This window comes from Electrophorus electricus, chromosome 11 (genome assembly GCF_041902795.1).
Source record: "Electrophorus electricus isolate QZ-2024a chromosome 11, ASM4190279v1, whole genome shotgun sequence".
NCBI classification, from domain to species: domain Eukaryota; kingdom Metazoa; phylum Chordata; class Actinopteri; order Gymnotiformes; family Gymnotidae; genus Electrophorus; species Electrophorus electricus.
Window position 1 is genome coordinate 27,138,854 of NC_137507.1, and position 23,473 is coordinate 27,162,326.

The following is a 23,473-nucleotide window of genomic DNA, read 5'->3' on the forward strand; positions in this document are numbered from 1 at the left end:
ACGATGAAAGCAGCAAACGATAGCAAGATACGGCTGTATAATTTGGACACCAAGACTGCAAAAGTGATACTGAGTGATTGTCAGGGGCTAGAGCTGTTCTACTAGCATCGGACCACTGATAGGAGCACCATCAGCTTCCCAGATTTTCTGAACACACTTTACAAAGTTCAGATGTAACATTATTAGCTGGCTAACCAGATGTAATATAGTGTCGAGTTATTCAAGGACTCGCATGAACCACTGATATAGAAGGGCTTTCTAATGATGTTAGGCTAAGGACACACCTAACTAATTCTGAAGAACCAACACCAACTACGAGCGACTGATTATGAGCTGACCATCCGTGAGCTCACTGCCGCCCCTTTGTTGCATGTGTATTTACACTCTGGCTGCAGTTGATGAATAACAAGTGTTCCTGCGCAAAAGAAAGCAACTCAAAACGGAAACCGCTGCTTCCTGACGGTTCAGGCATCTTATCAGTAGGGCCTATGTGTTCTGGGTGACTCCCATCGCTTCTTGAGCTCCTTCCTTTCATAACATTGCATATGGCAACGTTAAGGTAATGAAAAATGTTCCACCTGTTCTCTAGATAGTTGGCACCACAAAACTACTTTCCATGCAGCAAAATACAATGTTAGCCTAGCACACTCCCTCGGTAGATCAAGCCACAATACGACAAAAAAAAAAAGTTATCGTCTCATTTCAGGCAAATTTAGACTGAACATCCGATCAGAAAACTCTCTCACGGCTGATCGCCGACCCTGATTCAACATGCACAATCGGCCAAAACAGAACTGACGCGGACCAACTACAGCCAACACACTGCACCGAGTACGGGCGACGGTCGGTGACCAACACTTTCCAGTGGTCTCACGCTATTCAACGTACAAAATTCAGGCCACGTCTGTGTGTCCCTAGCCTTAGCTAGCTAATTTCACGTACAGAAATTGGCCAAATGCTTCTGAAAGCTGCACCATGTAAGATTTGTTTGTTAAAACTAAAAGATATCGCATTAACAAGTCAATTTAAAAAGAAAAAATGTTTTTGCTGCCAGTCGCCCTCCAAGAGCATGCAAAAAGTAATTCATTCAAAAGTCGGAGCTGCTGGGTCAGATGTCTTTACTCATTAACATCTCACGCACGTGTGATGGGTTCGGCTCGATGGATTGGTTACCCGAGTAACGCTTCTGGGTGCGTGACTCGCGGCGCTGATCTATACAGCGCTGACAGTGAATGGAATGTTATATATAATCTAATATGGAGACAGCAGAATGGCAAATGCTGACAGCTCTGTGAGCTGAAGTAGTACAGGAATGGTGCCGGCTTGTTTTTTTGTTTGTTTGTTTTTTTTTTTATTATTGTTCAGGTTTATTTATTTATCCAGCCAGATTATTATTATTGTTGTGGAATGTAATGTTACCTTTGTAATGTAGTGCAATGTACCCTTGTAATTTTGAAGCTATTTTAACTGTATAGATAATAGTAGCTGGTTAATTCACTAATATTGTCTGATTTCTTTTCTAAGGGTGTCTTATTTTATTTCAGAGTTTGTCCTTTGTTGTATGATAAAACCAGGTTAGCCATTTTGGATCATGCTAGCCAGCATTTCTGTTATATATTACAGATAGCATTGTATAAACAATTCTATATGTAATGAATTCTCACCACATTTTCACCACAAAAAGTAGCAACATTTTCTTCTTATTGCCAAGTTTATGTCTTAAGCCTGAATTACAGTGTGATGGCTATTTTGCTAAATTAAGTAAACTAAATTATGATTTTTTAAATATTCCCAGGCCTTGAGGATGAACCAACCATCGACAGGGATTACCACTTGATCCTGCATTACAACTGATTTGCAGGTTTGCAAAGAAAAATAATGTCATTTTCCATTAGTTTAATAGGAAGATTATTGCCCAACACAAGGAAAAGAAAAATGGTCAGAAGGATGTCAAAGTCCACCCTAATGGACTATAAAACATATAAAAAAGCTGGAAATACCTTCAAATGTAGCATACAAAAAAAAGTATATTAGTCTGACAGTGTCTTGATTTGTCATGTGTATTCCGAGTGGTGCATACTCTTTGCTACCTCACTGTTTCTCTGCTTCTGTTCTTTCTGCCTAATGTACATATGGTTCTGCTACTCCATCTGGTGGTTTGGGACTAAGAATAACTAACAAACACAATCTTAATTATGTCTCTATTTTCCATTTTCCCCTGTGTTTTTTTGATGTCTTCAGCATCTTCACATTGCTCAAATGTTTTCTATTTGATAGAACATAATTCATTAAGAACTTCATGCATCATGTTGTAATTATAGTTTGCATTACTGTCTTTGTTTACCCATCACTGAATGCATATCTTTCTAGATAACACTGTGAGACAACAGTTGACTGCATTAAATGAAATACAGATGGATATGAAGGGGAAGATTAAACTAAGGGTCATGACAGTGTAAACATGAAGTAATGTCTGTTGTTTTGTTTTGTAAGAAAACATTTTGTCCAAAACTTCAAATGCAACAAATTTCTCCAGAGGTTCACCTAAATTATTTTAACTGAGAACCAAAATATGAATTACATTTAAAAGGGGAGTAAAATAATTTAAAAAAATCTTTGGTGCAAACATTTGCTTTAAAAGTCCAAAATATCCTGTTCTAAAACTGACAATCAAGTAATATTTAGCATCATCATGCTTTATAATTTAAGGGCACATGTTTGAATGTATTTCTATTTTGTTTAATTTCTTTCCCAGTACTGCCATATTTTGACACAAATCAAGTTTTGCTACACTACCAAAGAGGAATGAGGAAATATCACAACAGGGTAGAATTACATCACCCACCCACAAAGTTATTTTTGTTTTTCTGTTTAGCTTAAACATTTTTTAAATGATTGTTTACATTCAAAGTTTTAGTTAAATGTGTTTTAGCATGACTATATTGGTTGATGAATGGGAAGAAATACTGCTATAAAACAAAAGATAATGAAAACTGCAGAAAATAGACATATGACCCTTTAGCTTTTGGGATTTCCCCCCAATCCTTGTAAGAAATGAATACTGCAGGACTAGTGGACAGTCTTGTATCTAAGAGCCTGTTCAATTTGAAACCTGTTTAATCAGAGTATTATGTTTTAAATTTTTATCACATATCAATGTGCACCTTCAAGGCTTTAATGTTTCATGTGCACAAGTGTTATGCAGCAGTTTTTATTTGCTCTCTTACAATGCATTGAGCTATTCAAAACAGGTTAAGAGTGCCAGTAAAATGTTGAATCGGTTTATCTACTTTTTTTTGGTCATGTTTGATAGATTAAAACCCCACAAAATCAACAAAAGACACTTTGATGGCTCTTTTGGGATAAGAAATTTGGCAACACACACCTAGACAAGGAAATGCTCGAATGTCATTAGGGGAAGAGAACCCCAACCTCAGCTGGACTTATTCCACAAATGCTTAGGAACTTTTATATATATATATATATATATATATATATATATATATATATATTAGTTCCAGGTTTTGCCTCTGCCTCTCCGGTATTCCCCATCCACACCAGGTTTTCCGGTGAACAGAGCACAATATAAAAGAAAGAGGAAGAGACAAAGGGCTCAGCTTGGGATTTGTTGGAGAAAAGACTGTTGTTGATAGTGTTGCTGCGTTTGATCTTGTTAGTTTTGCTTTGTGTGTATTACTTTGGATTCGCCCCAAGATTGCTTGGTCCCTTTTGGATTGATTGCTGGATAATATATGTTTCTTGGTTCTTGTATATATGTATTGTCCTGTGTATAGTTACACACAGGTGGTAGGGAGTGGCTGCGGTTTTATCTTTGTTTCTAACAGTGTTGTCATTGTATGTTTCTTTTTGTTAGCATAGTCAGTCGTCTTTTTGTTTCTAGCGTGGTTTTGTTTGTTGTGTTGGCCTTGGTCACTCCTGATGCAATTGCACCAGTTTCTTGTCTTTAAACACCAAAACTTGTAAATACACCAGATATGTGTTGTCAACTTTGTCTTGTTATTCATTCCATCAATCATTTCTATTGCTGTAACACTCAAACCCCATGTTACCAGCTTTGCTATAATAAATTGTTAGGTGCTGCCACCCCCTTAGTATGTTCTTGCCACCCAAAGTATAAAATCCTGCACATGTCACTGAAAATACCCCACCATTTTTTTCATGCAAACATGCATTAGCAGTCAAGAATGTTTTCTTAATGACTGGCCTGGTTAAATTAAAAGTTAAATAAAAAATGTAAAAATGAATGATCAAACAACACAATTCCCAAAAATGTGTGGATGAATGCACAATAGCAAAAAGTAAAATCTAGTGATTTTGTTGTTTGTCAGTCTGTCCAGTTATTTGCATATTATTTCATTATAAATAATTATTTTTGAGGTACATCAATTTTACAAATTACAATTTCTTGTGCACTGGTTATTTAAAAAATTTATTTAAGCAAGCATGCTATAAAAAACTTAAGGAATATTATAGGAAAAGTGCAGTAACACAATTCATAATGAATTTTAGCATCCATGTGATATACTCCACCAGTTAGGAAACAGAATATATACTAAAATACAAACTCAGCCACAAAAATAGAAACACTTGTAGGGGTTCTTAACAGAATTCGTCCATTATGTCAAATGTGTTAAACCCACTTTATACCAATGATGTGTAGTCAGGTCACTGTAACCCATTAGAAGAGCTAACAAAAAGTGGTTGGAGAAATATCAACAAAATTCTTAAATAAGGTTATTTATGTTCATTTATGCTACATTTTCACATTATTGGTTACTGTAAAACACATTTCTATCAGACTTGTATTAGACTTCCCAATCTCCTGGTTTACACTTTCAGTCTGGTCATTGGATAGGGGATAATGATTGGGAATGATGGCTTGAGGTCAGGCCTACAATATCTCAAAGACATCGCAGCAAAACTGGGACATGAACTATGGAGCCCCTGTCAGGCAAAATGTACTCCTGCAAAACATGAAATGAAAGATGTGTTTTGACAGTCTCAATGGTTAAGGTTAATTAAAGTAGGGATACTAAATGGGCAGTCTTTGAGAACCTACTGTCTATAGTGATAATAGTGGTGTACCCATAGGTAGGAGGTGGGTTCATTACAAAATCTATAGCAATATGGGGACCAAGTATTTTCATGGATAGGTAAGAGGTTTATGGGTTACCAGAGGGTAGAGTCTTGGATGTTTTAGACTTGGTACACAAATTGAACAGTAAGAGATAAACTGGTGAACATCCTGGGAAACACTCTGACACCGTTACCCATAGGTAATTAACTGGAGTGTCACTTCCCCTGGATATCCAGAAGTGAGGGAAGAGTGGGCCCAAATGATATGCCTGTCCCTGAACTCAGGAGAGAAGCATCTTGTGGGATACTGGAAGGAGAAGGAGAGGTGGCTAATGACTGTCCAGTGTAGTTCCCAATGAATAGAACCTACAAAGGTGGAAGGTTAAATGGATTCAGTAGTGGTGGAGTTAGGGGTTGACTGAAGCTCACAGAGTCTGGAAAGAGCATCTTCTTGCTTAAACCTGATCTGTGAGTGATCTGGAAATGGAAGCAGGGACCAGGGGGCCTGACAGGGAGTGAGGCATTCAGCATTCCTAAGATATACCAGATTCTTGTGGTCTGTCAATGCAAGGAATTGATAAGAGTCTCCCTTGACCCAATGTTGCCACTCCAGCAGGGCCAACCTATTGGCCAGGAGTCACCAATACCATAATTTCTCTTGACTGTGGATAGTTTGTGGGAGAAGTAAGGTATGGGATAGAGTTTCCCAAACCAAAAAGTTTGCAAATCTGAAAAAGTGTTGGAACGCCTTAACAGAAGGTCTGGGGCCAGTTAACCACTACCTCTACTTTCTTGGCATCCATAGTAACCACCTCCAGGCTAATCACATACCCAAGAAAAGAGATGGCCATGAAATTCTCAGACTTGACATAGAGGTTATCAGCTAAGAGGTGTTCTAGGACAGCTCTGATATATTTAACATACTGATCAAACATGGCAGAGAACATTAGAAAATCATATGTAAGCTATCACAGGAGAGGTAGAAGATCTGATGTATCCCTAAGCTAAAATTTAATTTATATATTCTTCCAAGGCCTAAATCAGCAGGAGTCAAAGCATAGAACCTAGCACAAGGGAGAATGGCATTCCCAATGCACTCTGCAGGACAGTCATACGGTCTATGTTCAGTAAGTATGCTGCTTACTGAACATTTCCTGTAGGTCCTTGTTTTGGTCAGGAATGCTTACAAGGATGTGAGTTGGAACTCTTAATAGGAGTGGTGGTGTGAATACTGAGGCAACTAAACATTTATCAAAACAGGCTTTAGGTCAATTAACTGTGTGAGGGATAGTCCAGTCTGTTTGTAGGTAAATAGTATATTTGTAGATAGTACAGTCTATTTGTGTTTGCATAACCATGGGAGACCTAAAACTATAGTTAACTAACTATAGAGTTTCAAATGAATAAAGAAGGGGTCTCTATGGATGGTGCTGCATACCATGGCTATGGGGTTTGTGGCATGAGTGACTTGGCCAGAACCAATGGGTTTTTCATCCAGAGTTTGAACATGAACAGGGGAGAAGGGCAATCCAAGTTAATCCACCAGGTTTCAGTCTATGAAGTTCCCAGTGGAGCCTGAGTCAGTCAGGGCTGCAACAACATAAAGCAAGTTTCTGTGATACGGCTTCACTTTAAGCAGAAATGGATGACATATGGGTCCAGAGGTGACCATACTCACCATGTTAGCGACTGAGGGTTCCCCACACAGTCTTTGAGAAGTGTGATTAGTAGGATGAACATTCCTTCAGGAAATGACCTTATTGGCCACAGTATGAGCAGAGTGCCTCTCTTCATCTGTGCTGTTTTTCATCCAAGGAAATGTGAAGTCCATCTGTTGGTATCTTATTAAGTGAAGAAGAGGCTGACAGAGAGGCAGGAGAGCGAGGTGACCTCTGCAATATTCCTGAAGGAGGTTATTGAGGTGATTGGACAGGTCCATGATAGATGCTAGGTTTCTGGGATCTTCCCTACAGGTCATCCATATGACTTAGTCTTTAGAACCTTTCAATAAGGTACTGACAACAATCTACCTCATTTCAATGACCTGGTGAACAACTCCTGGTTCCTGGTTAGATCACCACTTAGTAACTATATGGTATTAGCCCATTCCAGTGCTCGAACGGTGAGCTCCAGTGCTCGAACAGGGAGATGAGGAGAACTTCTGAGGTTGTGGGTTCAATTCCCTGGGAGTACACAAAATGTGATCTATACTGATAAATATATGTAACTCAATCTGGATGAGAGCATCTGTCAAATGCTGAAATTTAGATGCAGTGCTGTCTTCTCTGTTGCCATTTTACTTATCATGGAGTGCTAGACAAAAAAAAGGGGTTACTGCAAAGCTTGCTGTGACATTTTGGATTGAATCACTAGTCGAAGAGAAGTCTGTTGAGTTCAGCAATAGCAGGTCCCAGTGATACCAGTTTGTGGTTCTGATCTGTTAATTACACAACTCTCGCTCCCAAGGAAGCTGTTGATGGTGATGTTCTAGAAGCTGACCTGCCAAACAAGGGTTTCAGGGATACTACATGTACCTGCTGACTCCATAGCAATGAATTTTTCTGTTAGACCTTCTGTCTGTTTCTGACATAGAGGTTAGACTTTCTGTCTGTTTTTGATATGTATGCCTCCACTGGGTCACATGCAGGTATAAAATGACAAAAAGTGTTTGTGTGACAAACAAAACAGAAATGTGAACAAAGAATCGTAAATCATGCAGTAGGCAACCAGGTAAAACAGACAATGAGTCAACACAGTACAAACAGTAGGAATAGAAAGGCTTAGAAAAACAGTGGAATACTGACAAGATTTTGCAAAGAGTATGTCTCAAAACAGATCATATATACACATGACCTGATGTGAAGATAAACAAGCAGCAGGTGAGAATGACTAGTAGGCTAGCGAGCATGCGAATATGGATATGGACATTACTGTGGGAGGGGAGTTCTGGGAATTGGAGTCTTCAAGTGATGTAATGACACTAAGAAGGATTCTAATCAAAACTGCTCATTAGTATGGCTGCAGGGATTCACCACTGTGTACATACCTATGTGGCCACCCCTTCTGGTAATGCTTTGAAAGGTTCTGTAATGTAATTTAAAACAACAGGAAATCTGTCTAATTAAATTTATGATTTTTACTGCAAGGACTGTCCTCTAGCAACTTGGCCTTTCTCAGCATTATGAAGAAGGGGCTACGGCATTATTATTAAACAGCACTGTCTATGTACATGCTAGCCATCTAACTTCAAATGGCAATTATGAGTGACACAAACATTGTGGCATACCCTATCGAAAAGCTTTTTCAAGGTCAGCCTTCAATTAAAGTCACACTAATTTAGCAAGGTCAGACAACTCCATCTATAAATCTTAACCAGAAAGGAAAACGTTATTTACATCCCTGAAAGATGAGCATGAGAGGTATGCCTGGCTAAGATGTAGCCTGTAGCATACACACCACTTTTGTTTTTCCAACTGTAGTTGCATCTTGAGGATTGCTGAGCTATATTTTGGAATCCAAACAGTAATTTAAGGCAATGTGGTGGGGGGACGTAAGTAAAGGAGTTACCTGCTTTATGCATTGCATACCACTGAGCTATACACATATGAATTTACAACTGTTTACATGTTTTTGTTTAATGTCAGTCAGTTTTTCCTTTTTCTTCTCTCTTTCTTGGAGTCAGACCTTCTTTCTGGTCATCCCTTTCGAACTGTAAGTCAATGAACCTCTCTTTTTCTGCAGACTCCTTCTCTCTGCATCTTTTCCCTGTTGCCCTGGCAACGGCTTCATCAAAACACATACTGATGCCACTGGTTCTTTTCGCCTCCCTTTCTGACTCCTTTAGTCCATCTTTCCTCATGATCCGTCCATCTGAGTTCAGTTGTCTTTCTTTTCCAACTTCCCTGTTCCTGTCCTCCTCTTGCTCCCCTTTATCTTGCTGCCACCCTGAACCAGGACATGTCTCCACCAAGAACGTGTCCTTTGGCTGTTTTTTTACTTGCTCTGCCATATTCTCCTCTAGCCTCTCCCCCTCTGTACTTTTCTTTTGCTCTCTACTTCTGCTATCATGACTTTCCCTTTCATCTACATTCTCTGCACCATTGTGCTCTCTGTCTTCGTTGCTACACAGGAACTCCATCCTCCTTTCTTTTGTGCCGTCTTGCTGCACATGTCGCACTGTATCTCGGGCCTGAAGTCCTCTGTCTACATACGGTTTCTCACCATCTGCGGGCTGTATCTGACTGTATTGTCTCTCTGCGTCTTTCTGCTGTAACTGTTGTCTGAAGGCAGTGAGTTTGCAGTGCTGTGGTTTGGGGGGTACCACAGGTACAGCTTTCACCTGGAACACTCTAAGAGGAGGCGGTTTGGATATAACTACGGTTCTGCCCGCGCCTGGCCCAAGGCCTGCGTCTCTTCCCGCCTCTCTCTCTTTCATCCTGGGAGGTCTCAGTGGCTTCGGACTATCTAACTCAGATGGCGCTGGCTCTTTCTCCTCTTCTTGTACCCTCTGTTGGTCTTCTGGATGAACCATAAGACCAGAGCCACTGTCGTCTTGTGCAAGCTCATCTGAAAGACTGTCCTCTTCTTCGCTCATCTCTCTCACTGTCCCCTCTTTTACAACAGTTCTATCATTGATTTTGGCAGTCTCTTCTTTCCTGGCCTCGATTTCCTCCATTGAGTCATCTTCCTCTGTCCCTTGATTGTTCCCTTTCTGTCCATCTTGCCTCTCCTTCCCCTTTTCAATACTCATTTGTTCTATACCTTCCTCATTTCTCTCTGAGATTATTTGCCTTTCTTCTTCAAGCTCATCTCTGTCCCTTTCACTCTTATCTGCATCTCCTTCATGTTTTACACCTTCCCACACCTCGTCACCTTTTCCTTCACCCTTTAAATTTTCAACACTCATCCTCTCATGTTCTTCCTTTATCTCACTACTTGTCTTACAATTTGTTTCTCCAGTGCTCTCTTCCTCTCCCTTGTTAACCCCATTACCAACATCTTTCCCTGTGACTGAAATCTTGTTTTTCTCATCCTGTCCCTGTCCACCATCCTCCCTCCCTTCATTCTGCTCCTCTCCCTCGTTATCTCTGTCAGTCCAGTCTTGTTCGTCAATATGCAAAGTTACGTTTTGTTCCACTGACAGTTCAATGATCTCAGACTCATCTTGAGTAGCCAGTGAGATAGAGCCTGTAGCAAGAGGCTCAGTGATTGGCTCGTCTGTTACTGTGACCTCACTTGAAGCGATATAAAGATCATCTTCAGAACTGTCCTGTTGAACATCCGAGTTCGCATGTTCTTCTTTGACAAGATGTTGGACACTTGGGTGGGAAGTCTCAATTTCGCTAGGCTCCAGTGAAGTGGAACCTGTATCTGGACCAAAATAAGTATCCTCTTCATCATCACTGGCCTTGGAATGTCCCTCTTGGTTGTAACTATGTGGCAGATAAAACATATTACATCAAGATCATTCTGCTCACACCCACATTTATTAAAACACTCAGCATCAAAAGTTATTTGTGTTTTCTCAGTGGTTCTTACCTGCAAATGTGTGTGTCTGCATTGGTGTCAGTATTTTCCAGTTCTTCTGTAGGTTCACTTGTAAGCCCTGCCCCTTCTGATTCACTTTCTTCTACACAATTTGTGTTTCTGTCTTCACTATTCTTCTTATCCATGCTTGAATGTACTATTTCTAATGGAAGTTGGCTGAGATTCACTTGGTTCAGGCAATGGTCAGAGGCATTAATATCCATTCCAAGATTAGTTGTCATTTCAATATCTGTGTGGGTTAAGTTCTCTGAATCTGTGACAGAGGACAAACTTTGAGTACCCTCAGGTACCTCAATAGTGTAAGTCTGATTTAAGCATTCTGATTGCTTGTGGCTATGAGAATCCGCACTGCTATCAGTGTAGTTGCACGTAATGGGCTGGTTTATTGTCCAGTTTAAACCCTGAAATTGCTGATCGGATGGAAGACTTTTACAGAACATGTCCTCATACTCGCTCTTATCAGAATCTTCCTCATTGTCGTCATCATCAGGCCCTGAATCATCATCATCATCATCATCATAGGAAAAGGACATGGGTGGTGGGGACTTATAAGGAAGGCTGTAGGATTTTCCTGGCAGTGGCATGTGAGTGTTAGCAGCGGTGTGTCTCCACCTATCACCTTCTTCTTCCTCCTCCTCCTCCTCCTCCTTCTCCTCCTCCTCCTCCTCCTCATCTTCAAAACAAGGTGGCTCCACTGAGAACTCATTTAGCTGAGAAAGATAATGATACATGATCATGCAGCTGACTGAGGGATATTACATGAAAAGGACAAAGAGAAGAATATAAGAAAAGTGAACATGACAAAAAATTACAGATGAGCAGGCACATCTCAGACACATCTCATTTTTTTGTATATACCTGACTTGGAGCAGAGGTGTCCAATGAGTCCAGGAATCCAAAAGTGTCCTGGAAGTCCAGGGGCAGGTCGAGATCAGGGTATTCCTCTTCTGGAGATAGGTTAAGTGTGGCAGAATCCTGAAGCATTCCAGCTCTCATGTCTGTGGGAACAATACAAGTGTTTTTGTTTTTGTTTTTAAACACTGTATGTTATGTCTGAATGGTGCTTCTAGTTTACAATTTTACCCATGTATTCTGCTTCCATGGTGTCTGTTGTGAGTGAAGTATTGTCTGCATGCTGGCAGACTTCTGACTCCTCTTCCTTAGTAAAATCATCATCCTCTTTGTCTTTGTCTTGTAAATCTTCTCGGTCCTTGCACCTAGCCTCTTCTTCATCTGGCTCCTCTCCCTTTTCTGTCTTTTTTTCTGGTCCTTCCCTCAAACTCTTCTCATCATCCATCAGGACATCCTCTTTAGTGTCATCCCCTTCTCTGCCTTCTGTTTTGCCATCTGTTTGCTCCTTCACTTTCTCTGCACATTCATCCTTATCTCCAGCATTTTCTTGCTTCACTTGTTTCACTGGTTTCTCCTCTAGTGACTCATGGGTGCATTGTTCTTCCTCTGCCCGTCCACCATGCAGTACCCCTAACGCCAGTCCAGAGGTTATATGAAGAGGGACAGTCACAGAGAATGGCCCAGAAATGTGCATTCCCACCCGGCGCTCCGCCTTGCTGGTCGCCCCGGGCAATGTAGCCTGTGGTTTGTCAATGCCCCTAGTTTCAAGGGCCTTGTAGGTGCCCTGAGTCCCGCTCCCTGCACTCACCATGCTTACGCTAGCCCCACCTGTTCGCCTGTATGTCACTGCATATCCGCTTGATATGTTCCCAGTGCTGGAGGCTCCACCTTCTGAGTTCCCAGAGGGTGCGGCTAGAGATGATTGATGTGAGGAAGGATGCTGGGAACCTGAGAAATAAAGTAAACTTTTCATGTCAGTACAATTTATATTGACACATTACTTTATGGTGTGTTTAAACCAAAAAAATATTTTTAAGATCAAACAGAAAAACCTGAGCTGCTATCTATCAGCTTTGAAATCATATAATATGTATAGCACTGTATAACTCATACCTTCCTGTGTATAGCTTCCTGTACTCAGAGAGTCCATACTCTTAGCAGGCCTTAGAGCAGTTTTCTCTTTCTCTATACATGCAAGTGAACAGAGAGAATTGATATGGTAAAAGAGGAACATTGTCAGAGAAGAAAAGGCACAAGATTATGTCAAACGTGTATTTACTGTTACATATCTCTACTGTCAGTAGGTACAACTGAATGAGTTCCAGTGAACTTTCTATATGAAAAATAAAAAAATCTATCTTGGATATGTTCTAAAAGCCACAATGTTAATGAAGCATTGGGAACAAGATCCAGATGAGAATGTAGTGCCCAGTGGTGTGTGGTGAAGCTCTTACCTTTGGTTGCATACTTGTTCTTTTTACGAGGATCCTGCAGTCTCCCACCTAAATTAAAGATAGACATCCATTTTCTGCCTTTTAGTGATCCCTTCCTCCTGAAAGAAAGTCAAGAAAGTGAGTCACTGAGATACACAAAATCACACATATGAATTCCAAAATAAGACAATGTTGCCCTAATTAAATTCAAGAATAGAGAACACACACAGAGTGAGTGAATAATCAATTAAAAAAAAAACAAATGATATATACATGCATATATTTAAATTACTTGTAAACCGTAAAAAATCTTTTAAATCTATTTTCTAGAACATTCCATTTGCTAGACCTATTTGCTGGAATAAGGGTTTACATTACATAAGGGATGGTCCTGGAGTCTGAGATCTTACTTGTCTGTGCCATCAATGACGGCATGGTAAGGTCTCATCGGAAGAGGGCCATCTCCAGGACTCATGTTGCCTGGATACTGCACAATGGGAAGGCCCCTGAAAAACTGGTCTTCTTGACTGGACAGTGCAGACGGTGATGGGAGGGACTTCCTTCGCTCAGCAGTGAGTCCTGTGGTGAGATGCAGCAAAAAATAGGTAGCAAATGCAGAAGCAATGGCATGGGTATGTGGGAGAAGAAGTAGAAGTAAGTAAAAAAAAAAAATGTAAAAGAAAGGTTAAGAGAGAAGAAGCATGAAGACAGGCTCATTACCTGACTCAGAATCTGGTTCAGGGAATAGTTGAGCCACATGAGTTAAAATGAATTCCACCACTATGGACTGGACCCTCACTTCCATGAAGGCTGCAGTGCCATTGAAACCAGAAGCCTCGATGTCCTTTGACCTGTGTTAATGGAACCATGGTATAGCCTGTTGCAGCACCAGTGAATGACCTTACTGAACACACACACACACACACACACACACACACACACACACACACACAGACACTCACACACATAAATGCACACACTCCCACCTGAGGAGATTGGGGGCCCATACAATGGCAAGGTTTCTGGCATGCATGTTAGTCTTAGAAGCATGTGTGGCCATCCGGACTAAGTGCCTCATCAAATATTGCAGAGTCCTGCCGGAAAAACATCATTAGAGCACAAACAGAAGCACAGGGACTGCTAGCATCTCCCTGGGGTGGTGAGCTAGCTACTTGTTCAGCCGTCACACCCCAAACCATTTGATTTGTTTACCTGTAGTGGAGGTTGGGCAGTTCGCTCAACACCTCTTTGATCTTCACCAGTCTTTCATTTTCTAACTGAACTGCCACAGCTTCCTGATGCAAAAGGTAAGAGTTTGTACAAAAGTTACAAATGAAGGCAAGTGACCACACAAGTGATGAGTTTTACAATGATTTGTGCATCTGTTACAGATTCGCTTCAGACTTGATCATTTGGGGTCTAGTTGACCACACCCATCCTAAAGGAAGAATTTGGCAAATTGCTCCACTGAGTGCTGTATTTTGAATTGTAAGAAGTTGATTAACTTGTATGTGAAACACACTCTCACTCCCCTGTCCTGAAGACTGTTTCCACTACAGTAGCTCAGCTGGTTGATGCCTGAAGCTGTAGTATTTGTGTCTGTATTGAGGTTATTGATGGACAGGTGATACCTACAGCAAAACGGTCGTACAGCTGGTATGTGAGCAGAGGGTTGGGCAGCTCTCTGAAATAGGCCTTGCAGAGGGAGCTGACACAGTGAATATCCTGCAGATATACATCCTTGTACAAGTCTGGGGTGCCCTCAGTGTCAAACTCGGACCTGTAGATAAAACATTAGGACAGATGAAACACACAAACACAGATATGCAAGAATTTTAAGGTGAGGTTTGAGTGGTAATGTGCTAAAATGAAACAACATGAACACACCTTAGTTTCTGTGTGTTGGATGACACTCCAGACAGTCGGTAGATTCCATCAACAATCCCATGAACCTCAATGAAGTCACTGCAGCTTCGAAGCACCAGAGGAACTATGAGAGAGAGAGAGAGAGAGAGAGAGAGAGAGAGAGAGAGAGAGAGGGATAACCTGAGTGACGATCAGTGACAACCTCCCCATTCTTCTTGTAATGTCCCCTACACACACACACACACACACACACACAGTCTTTATTGCTAAATATGTTTACATATTAATTACTAATTATATTTTGTTAAAGTCTTAATGGCTTTTTAGTACTGCTGTTAATATTGTTATCACTGTTTTATTATAATAATAACAATAATAATTATTATTATTTGTATATTTGTTTTGTATATATTAAAGCATATAAATTTTCAGGAACTGTTCTTCCAATGATTTGGCAAGATTGTCCTTTGCACAGTCATGCCATCTTGATGAGAGAGTGAGAGAGAGAGAGAGAGAGAGAGCGAGAGAGAGAGAGAGAGAGAGAGAGAGAGAGAGAGAGAGAGAGAGAGAGAAGGTATAGTGAGGAATCAGAGGAACATGACAATTTAGACCTATGCAGTCTTTAGTTACTTTCAGAAGAAATAATATACTATCCATGAAATAATATATTTACATACATGCCTGAAATAGTTTGCATGCGTATAAAAGAAAGTACTCACTTTCTTGATTGGTTGTAGCTAAATGCTCCAGCAGGTCACAGCCAAACACTTTATCCTTACTCCCTCCTTTCCTTCGTCCTCTTTTCATCTTGGAGCTGCTCCACCACCACTCTCACATTCAGATGTGTGTGTGTGTGTGTGTGTGTGTGTGTGTGTGTGCGTGTTAGATACTATGTGTATTTCTTTCTTTCTTTGTTTTTTTTTAGTTAACTTTGGGACATGTAATGTCTGTCAAACATGATGTTCATATGCAATGGTTTGTCTGTGCACCTAAACCCCTACACTTTTGCTGAGCTTATAATACAGCTATGAAGTCATCCAGCACTCTGCTACATTGCGTGTCACTGCATTGCAATTGACCCTTGTCATTAGACGTTGTGAAAACATAAAGGAGCTGAATAGATGTGGCCTCTGCAAGAGTGGTAACAAGAAATATAATGAAAGAAATCATTTTTATCTTTCACAGTGAAATGGAAGCAAATGAGAGAAAGAAAGAACAAATAAACAGACAAACAGAAGCAACAGGTGCAGTATATTCATGCCTGCAGTGCTTTGTTGATTATATAGATGCCTTTTTGCAGCCTGTCCATCACAGCCTAACACAGAAAGTCAAAGCATATAAAACATTGCTACAAAACTCAAAAAACAAATACAAAAACAAAACTCTAACATTTTTCCTTTTTACTATAACAATAGGGCACCAAAGCCTTTTTACATTTATTTCCACCACGCTCAGCTCGGACTCGGGCAGATTTCTTCCTCCACTACAATTCTCACATGGTGCTGCTGCCCACAACAAACAGTGCAAATCTTCACCTCTGGTGTCATCAATGTGGAACTGACCCACCCAGCCTCAGCCTCAACCTAAACACTGTGCCTGGGTACAGATCTTACTGCTAGTTTCCTACTCTGCCTTTGTCAATGCTCTGAGTGACACCAAGACCACTCCCTTATACTCACTATGTGTCTAACTTTTGATGCCTTTTCATCACTGATGTACAGTAGTTTTTCTGGGCGGCGAATGTGTCGCCCAAGCCCTTCATTTTGGGATCTCTCTTTACTGAATGTCTTTTTCAAAAGTTGTAGCCACCATGCTCAGTTTCTCTCTCCTGCACTGCTTGCGGAAATGAGACATCTTAGAGCAAGGCCTAGCACACGGTCCCTGCATCAGGCATATGCTGTCAAAGAACCCTCAAATATCTCTACGTCACCCTGCGCTCAACACGAAACAACGCAATGGCTCACTGCCCCCCTCAGGGGCCAAGGTAGTGTTTTAAAAGTGCAATATCAGAAGAAGTTAAACTAAAATTTAAGAGAACCCAGCCGCCCTTACCTTTCACTGCACCGGCTCTAGTCAAAACCCCAGCATCAGTGACGCAAGAAACCACCAAACTTCCCTTACTTACTTCCTGACTCTTTGGTTTCTCTCTGTCCTAATTCTCCATTTTTAATCCACCGCTCCATTTCTGTTAGGGCCTCTGTCTAGCTATATAGCTGTCTATCTAAATGCAACCTGAGGTTTATATGTTATATACCACATGAATTTACTAGGTTGCATAAAAACAGTAGTTACAAGCTTTCACTCACTCACTCTCTTTCTCTTTCTTTCTTTCTTTCTTTCTTTCTTTCTCTCTCTCTCTCTCTCTCTCTCTCTCTGTGTGTGTCTTAAACAAGACATAGCTTTTTGATGAATTCACAAGTAAAAATTGTCTTGGTGTATGTTTTTGTGTCTACACCTGTCCTTTACAGAATAAAGAATAAATTGCCACATTACCACTAAATATTGCCACCATTCAGCAGTAAGAGCACATAAAGTAATTTTAAAACGACAGATTATCCACAAATCTGTTAGTTTTACCAGCGGCCTATTGATGAATGTGTATCCTAATAGTCTGCTCAAAATTTAGGTTACTAACTAATATAGTACTAACACAAACTTGCAGCATACAACCTTAACTGCGATGGCGTTCATAATGACATATGCATTCATATACATTATTATGCTAATTGCTAATTGGTACAATATCTTGTAAATCAGGACAAGGCCGTTAAAATGCTCGAAGTAGTATCTGCATGCGCTAATTATATTGCGGAAAAATCTAATATTTACGGTAGTGACATGCGCCAGTACCGGAAGAAAAAAATATGCGAATATTTGTTGAGCTGACGATGTGAACATCCGTTGTATCTACTATGCTAACAGCCTGTTTCCATCTGTGGAAGAGTTTTTGTAAAGGGAATATATCAAAATCTAGCTGCCAAGAGAGGTTTAGCGCTCCGTGAGAGATATCTCACGTGGTCAACAAAGCGAAAAGGTGGTGAGGCAAAGAGCTTTATAAAATGGCACAATACACTTTCCAAGAGCAGTTGGTGTCCATCATGGAGATACTGGCTAAAGCAGCCGTTGCAGAAATTAACAGACGTGTGGACGACAGCTGTGCAGTGCTTCGTCTTGAGTTGTCCCGAAGCCAAAAAGATATTGACACCTTGAAAAGGAAATGTCAAGTGATAGAGAATGAATTGAGAAAGGCGCGCGGAAGAGGGAGAAAGAAAGGTATTGTGACCGTATGAATTATTGTGTTGCCTATTGTGTGTTGATTTTTTTCCTCGTTTATAAAGCAGATTTTCTTGCTTTTATTGTTTGTAAAATACTACATATATCTCTTTAATGCATATTCACTGTGTAAATCAGAATATAAATTCCATATGCATTAATTCGTCTAATCGTTACTGGTAGACTGCATTGTACGACTTGACGAGACCATTAACATTGTATAGTAACCTATCCTGATCACTTAAATTTACGTTAATTAAGTCTGTGGAAATATGTTTATAAATATTTTCCCTTCCAGTGTTCATTTGTGGGACTTCTGAGAAGCTATCTATGCCTTTCCAGAGTGTGTGTTCCAGAGGAACTGGTGCAGATGTGCGCAGAGCTGAACAGACTGTTACTCTACAAGAGACAGATACTGAACCGTCTATACAACATGTATGAAAAATGTCACACTAGGTTTTATATTTATATATATATATATATATATATATATATATATATATATATATATATAAATAATGTGTATATATATATATATAAATAATGTATATGTGTGTGTATATGTATGTGGTTTGTTATTTGCTGAATCAAGATCCCCCAACCTAAATGATTATGGTCAAAATCTCACAAGTCAGTCTTTTACGATTTTTACATCAGGGCCATCACCAGTGTGCCTTTAATGCACTGCAGTGCGTTACATGTCATGCAGGAGAACCGTAAACTTTGTCTTTGTGATTCACTGTAGACTATCCAAATTCTTGAGGACGGATCTGAGGCCCCAATCATCAAAGAGGAGGGAACTGAAAATGAGTCATGGAGTATTGGAGAAGGTACGATAAAGAAGATACAGGGAAAAAAAAGTGGCCCTGTATAAATTCAGAGGGATGTTTAACAAATGCATTTAGTTCTATAACAAGGACACAGCGTTTTTGATGAGCGCCATCACATACTGGCCCTATTTCAATGCCAGTGGCTAATCTTTGTGGTGTCAGTGAGTTAATAAGTGAGAGAGACAAATCATATTAAGAAAAATCCTATGAAATACAGGTCATAGTAGCGTAATGGTATGGTTTCCTCTTTCAGAAACGGGACCGTTTCCTTTTGAGCATGGGGACAGTGTGCCATGTGATCCAGCTCAGGAGACACCTGAAGCTCAGAATCAGCTTCCTGAAGGCCTGGACCCACCAAGCACACACTTCACACGCATCCAGTCTTCAGTGGAACTCGTTAAGGGTGATGAGGAGGGTCCGAGTAGGTTCAGACTGCAGGTGAAAGCTGAGAAGGAGGAAGAGGAAGACGGGGAAAGGCAGGGAGTCGTACCAGGTGGGGTGGAACAGAGAGATGGAGAGATGGATCACCTGGAGTTCACTCTAGAGGAGCGAGACGCCCAACTGTGGCATCCTGTCTCTGAAGAGCCGATATCCGGTGAAGCTGAGCAGACTGACAAGTCCTTCTCCTCTGCTCAACTCTCACGTGATTTGTCAGTGTTTCACCAGCGCGTGGATTCGGCTGTGGAACAGTCCGGAAGTGCCGCACTTCCTTCAGAGAATACCCCGATCGAGCTGTATGGGGTACATGAGCAGTCACAGGCACCCTGGTGCAGGGAGAGGAGAGCGCCACCGGACCACACGGTTCGTAGGCTGAGGCACGAAGGTTTGCCCCCAGGGGCTACGCAGCCGAGCACCCTGCAGCCGCACCACAGGACTCCGGGCAGGCCTGGCGACGTCACAGCTGGAGCGGAGACGTCCTCCCAGACAGGCTCCGGCCAATGTCTGAGCTACAGTCGCGGTGGGCTCGGCACTGTCCGCCGGCTGCGCGCACACTGGCGTGTGAGCGCTGCTGGCGAGCGACGGTTCAGCTGCTCATTCTGCGAGAGGCGCTTTGTGCGTTTCGGTCAGCTGAAGGAACACCTGCGTAGCCACACAGGTGAGAGACCGTATACCTGCGCCCAGTGCGGACGCAGCTTCACTAAGCAGGGGAATCTTATCCGGCACGCCGTGGTGCACAGTGGTGAGAAACCCTACCAGTGTTCCCTCTGTGGGAAGTGCTTCACCCAGCGTTCCAGCCTGAAATCCCACCAGAAAACGCATACACCAGAGAGGGATGGCATTCTGCAGGGGATGCCTGTGTACCAGTCAGTCAGAGACTCGCACGGTGGCCTATCAGTAACTCCGACCAGGGGTTTTCTATAGTGACAACACCCATTTGCAAATTATGTCTATAACTTGTAGCATATGTCTTTGCATTTTGCAAATGCAAAATAGTTATGAAATGATCATGGGAGTGTAAAGGGTCCAGAATGTGTAAATTCTGAAAGGTTTTTGATGTATGTTTTATTTCTCTTTAATGTCTTCTAATACTGAGGAGTCATGCCTGTCTGCATACTTTTAACAGTTTTGTGCTTAGTGTGTAAAATAATTTATTATAATTTATAAAATTTGTTTTATTTTAGATTTAGACTGTAGCTTTCCTCTAGTTTTTCCTTGGATTAAAATTCTTTGATTTAGAATAATAAAAACAAAGATGTATCTAAAATTTGCCTATGTATATTTTTGTCTCTTAGTCACTAAACAAGTTAACAGTTTTATTCTGTTCTTTTATAAAAGTATAATTTTCATATCACAAGGTAAACTTGTAATATTGGTTTTTGGTTAGTGTTTCTAAACCATTAACTGTGAAACCATCTATTTTTCCAATGACATTGGCCACAAGTTTTTGACATGCATATATGAAGGCCATAACTGCAGTGGGGAAAAATGGGTGAAAATAATCATTTAATGGAAGTTATATCTCAGTAATATTGAAATAACATGGATTGATATCACATAATTTGATGCAGGACAATATCCATGTCGCATCACGGCTTCACGTGTGTTTTAATATATGTTGCAATGCATTTTGAAACTAGGGTAGAGTATATTTTTTTGTGAATTTTGTGTTTCAAGGTATAAAATATAATTTTATAACATAACAGGTATGGCTTTTACAAACTAAAATTGAAAGCTCTGTAGTGTAAAATTCATTTGTTCAGTCTCATTCGTTATGTAATTAATTTGTCATTCATGTGTTCATTCTTTCATTCGTTACGTCATTCTTTTGGTGTAAAAAAAAAAGATGTAACGCAGCATGAGGTTAGGAGGTTCATTTTAGCATTAAAAATTGTGAATTTATATTACACGTTTTGGGGAATGGAAACTAAAGTGTTAGCTGAGATTGTTTTCATTTTATTTATTATCCACAGAGTTAGCTAACCTCCAACTCTTTTTAGTGATATGTTTCTAACCACACAACCGATGGCTACCTCTGGGAGGCGGACTACTCTCTCTGACCCCGGCAGCATCACCACTGTGGCTGGTAAACTTGTAACCTGTGCTGAGAATGGTCTGTTTCGCCAAATAATATCTACGCGACAGCAGTGCTAGTGGTTAATGGGTTCATGTCCGTGAAATGTATTTAAGTGCTAGCTGTCGCTAAACACTGAAAACCGATTCGGACTCTTCGGAGAAAACGCGAATGAACGTTTTATTATGTACACGGTTTACGGTAGGGGACCGTTAAACCGGAACTAGCCGTTCCTCTCCAGTAGCTATCCGAAGAAGCTAGCTGGCTACTTCAGGGCAATTATTTTTGGTTCAATTCAGATGCAGGAATATTACTTTGTCCTTGACATATCGTAGGAAAGGTCTAACTAAACGTTTGAACTGAATTATCGAAACCGACGATGCTCTCGGAGGACACTGTATCATGCAGCAGCGGTTCTTTTCACAATAGACTAGCTTCTGTTATGGCTACGGTGGCCAAATCTGCTATTGCAGAGATAGGCAAACTCTATGACGATGGCTTAGTTGTCCTACGTTTGGAGGTGTGTCGCAAAGATTCAGAAATACAGACACTGAAGAAAAAACTTGAAACGGTAGAAAATGAATTACGGTGTATGAAAGAGTCACAGCGACCAGTAACCTCAAATCTGTTTCCAAGTTCTGGAAAGAGGGAAGGTAAGCAAAATCTGTTCAGCAACTGGTTATTTTTGTTAATATATGAGCAACTTAAATGTGAATACTCATTGAGGTTTTCTTATTAAGTCCAGAACAGTATGCATGTCTAATGACCAGACAATGTTTTTATACGTTTATCTGTGAACTGTAGCATTTGATCATCTTGAAGAAAGCATGCGAAAATTAATAAAATTTTATTTCCCCCTCAAACTCAGGAGACCAATGCATCGAGATGACCAATCAGCAGCTAATTTTAAAAAATCCACCAGACACTAATATATGTAATAAGAGGACAGGAGACGAAGCAAGGAATATTCAATGTGTATCCTCTGAAGAAATACAGTCGCAAGCCAGTGTTACTAAAAACAAAGACACAGTATTAAGCTGCACGGAGACACACACCACACCTCAGCCTCCTACAGGGGACCTTAACAAGCCAGCGTTTTGCACTGAGGACTTTGGTGGATTGGAACTCCAAATGAAGGTGGAACAGGAGATAAACTCAGATATTCTAGACGACAGCAGTGCAGAGTCAGTTTCAGAGTGTGTCATAATCGAGGACACGGACACACAGCCGTGGACCTCTGTTGCCGTTGTGACTGGTGCGGTCAGTGCCGAAGATGCACAAGACCCTAACTACCCTTTTCTAACCGAAGAAGTGCCTCCATGTGCGGACACAGACGGGTCTCCTTTTCTTTCCACTGTGCCAGGTGTTAGCACCAGCTCATCCGGTCCTGTTTGTTCAAGGAACAACAGGCTCAGCTTGGAACCAGTAAGACAGCAGAGCAGGTTGCAGCCCCCCTGGAACGAAGGCGCATCAGCGGACTTTAGCCCCCTGCAGGAGGTTCAGCTGCCACTGTTTGCCCAGCAGAGGCCAGATGTGGTGCCCCAGCAGCGGACACACCTTCCTGCATCACCTCAGAACCACACCAGGACTCATGACCGCCTGGAGCCCTCATACAATGTTATCAATCATAACCGCAGTAGAGGGGTGTTTACGGTGGACAATGCCGATTTAGGCAGAACTACGTTGCCACAGCGGAGGAAACCTGTGAAAGAGAAGTGGTTCATCTGTTCGTTCTGTGGGAAAAGCTTTGACCGATTCAGCCACCTTCAAATGCACCAGAGGATTCACACGGGTGAGAAGCCATTCAGCTGTAACATATGTGGAAAACGGTTCTCCCAGCAAAGTAACCTACGCACACACCAAAGAACCCATAGGACTCCAATTAAAGAGTTTTGAAAGTGGGGGAAAAAAACAGAGAATGAAACTATTTATGTGCAATTTTTATTCCCTAGTAGGTAAACCCAACACCATGTTATTTTGGTTTTCCTAATTTTAGATGTGTTTATTTTTACAATAAACAAAGTTTTGTAACATTTGTACCACTGCGATTACAAAATGTATAT

General features: G+C 41.0%; 2 protein-coding genes across 2 annotated transcripts; one reads left to right on the forward strand and one right to left on the reverse strand.

The window, feature by feature from the left end:
• Nucleotides 1-4,434: 4,434 nt before the first annotated feature.
• Nucleotides 4,435-16,875, reverse strand: arhgap30 (Rho GTPase activating protein 30). Its single transcript, XM_035528396.2, has 15 exons — nucleotides 16,848-16,875; nucleotides 15,515-15,925; nucleotides 14,817-14,919; nucleotides 14,565-14,709; nucleotides 14,142-14,224; nucleotides 13,916-14,023; nucleotides 13,650-13,780; nucleotides 13,340-13,508; nucleotides 12,951-13,048; nucleotides 12,610-12,681; nucleotides 11,728-12,444; nucleotides 11,503-11,642; nucleotides 10,636-11,354; nucleotides 6,776-10,529; nucleotides 4,435-6,687 (listed from the first exon to the last, which is right to left on the reverse strand). Exons 2-14 carry the CDS (start codon nucleotides 15,600-15,602, stop codon nucleotides 8,738-8,740), a joined length of 4,365 nt encoding a protein of 1,454 aa, XP_035384289.1. The 5' UTR covers nucleotides 15,603-15,925; nucleotides 16,848-16,875; the 3' UTR covers nucleotides 4,435-6,687; nucleotides 6,776-8,737.
• A 790-nt stretch (nucleotides 16,876-17,665) lies between these two features.
• On the forward strand, nucleotides 17,666-23,443 carry si:ch211-155e24.3 (uncharacterized). Its single transcript, XM_027021753.3, has 7 exons — nucleotides 17,666-18,068; nucleotides 18,367-18,503; nucleotides 18,814-18,898; nucleotides 19,152-20,259; nucleotides 21,406-21,422; nucleotides 21,767-22,063; nucleotides 22,279-23,443. The coding sequence occupies exons 1-7, from the start codon at nucleotides 17,855-17,857 to the stop codon at nucleotides 23,304-23,306; spliced, it is 2,886 nt and encodes a 961-aa protein (XP_026877554.2). The 5' UTR covers nucleotides 17,666-17,854; the 3' UTR covers nucleotides 23,307-23,443.
• Nucleotides 23,444-23,473: the final 30 nt, after the last annotated feature.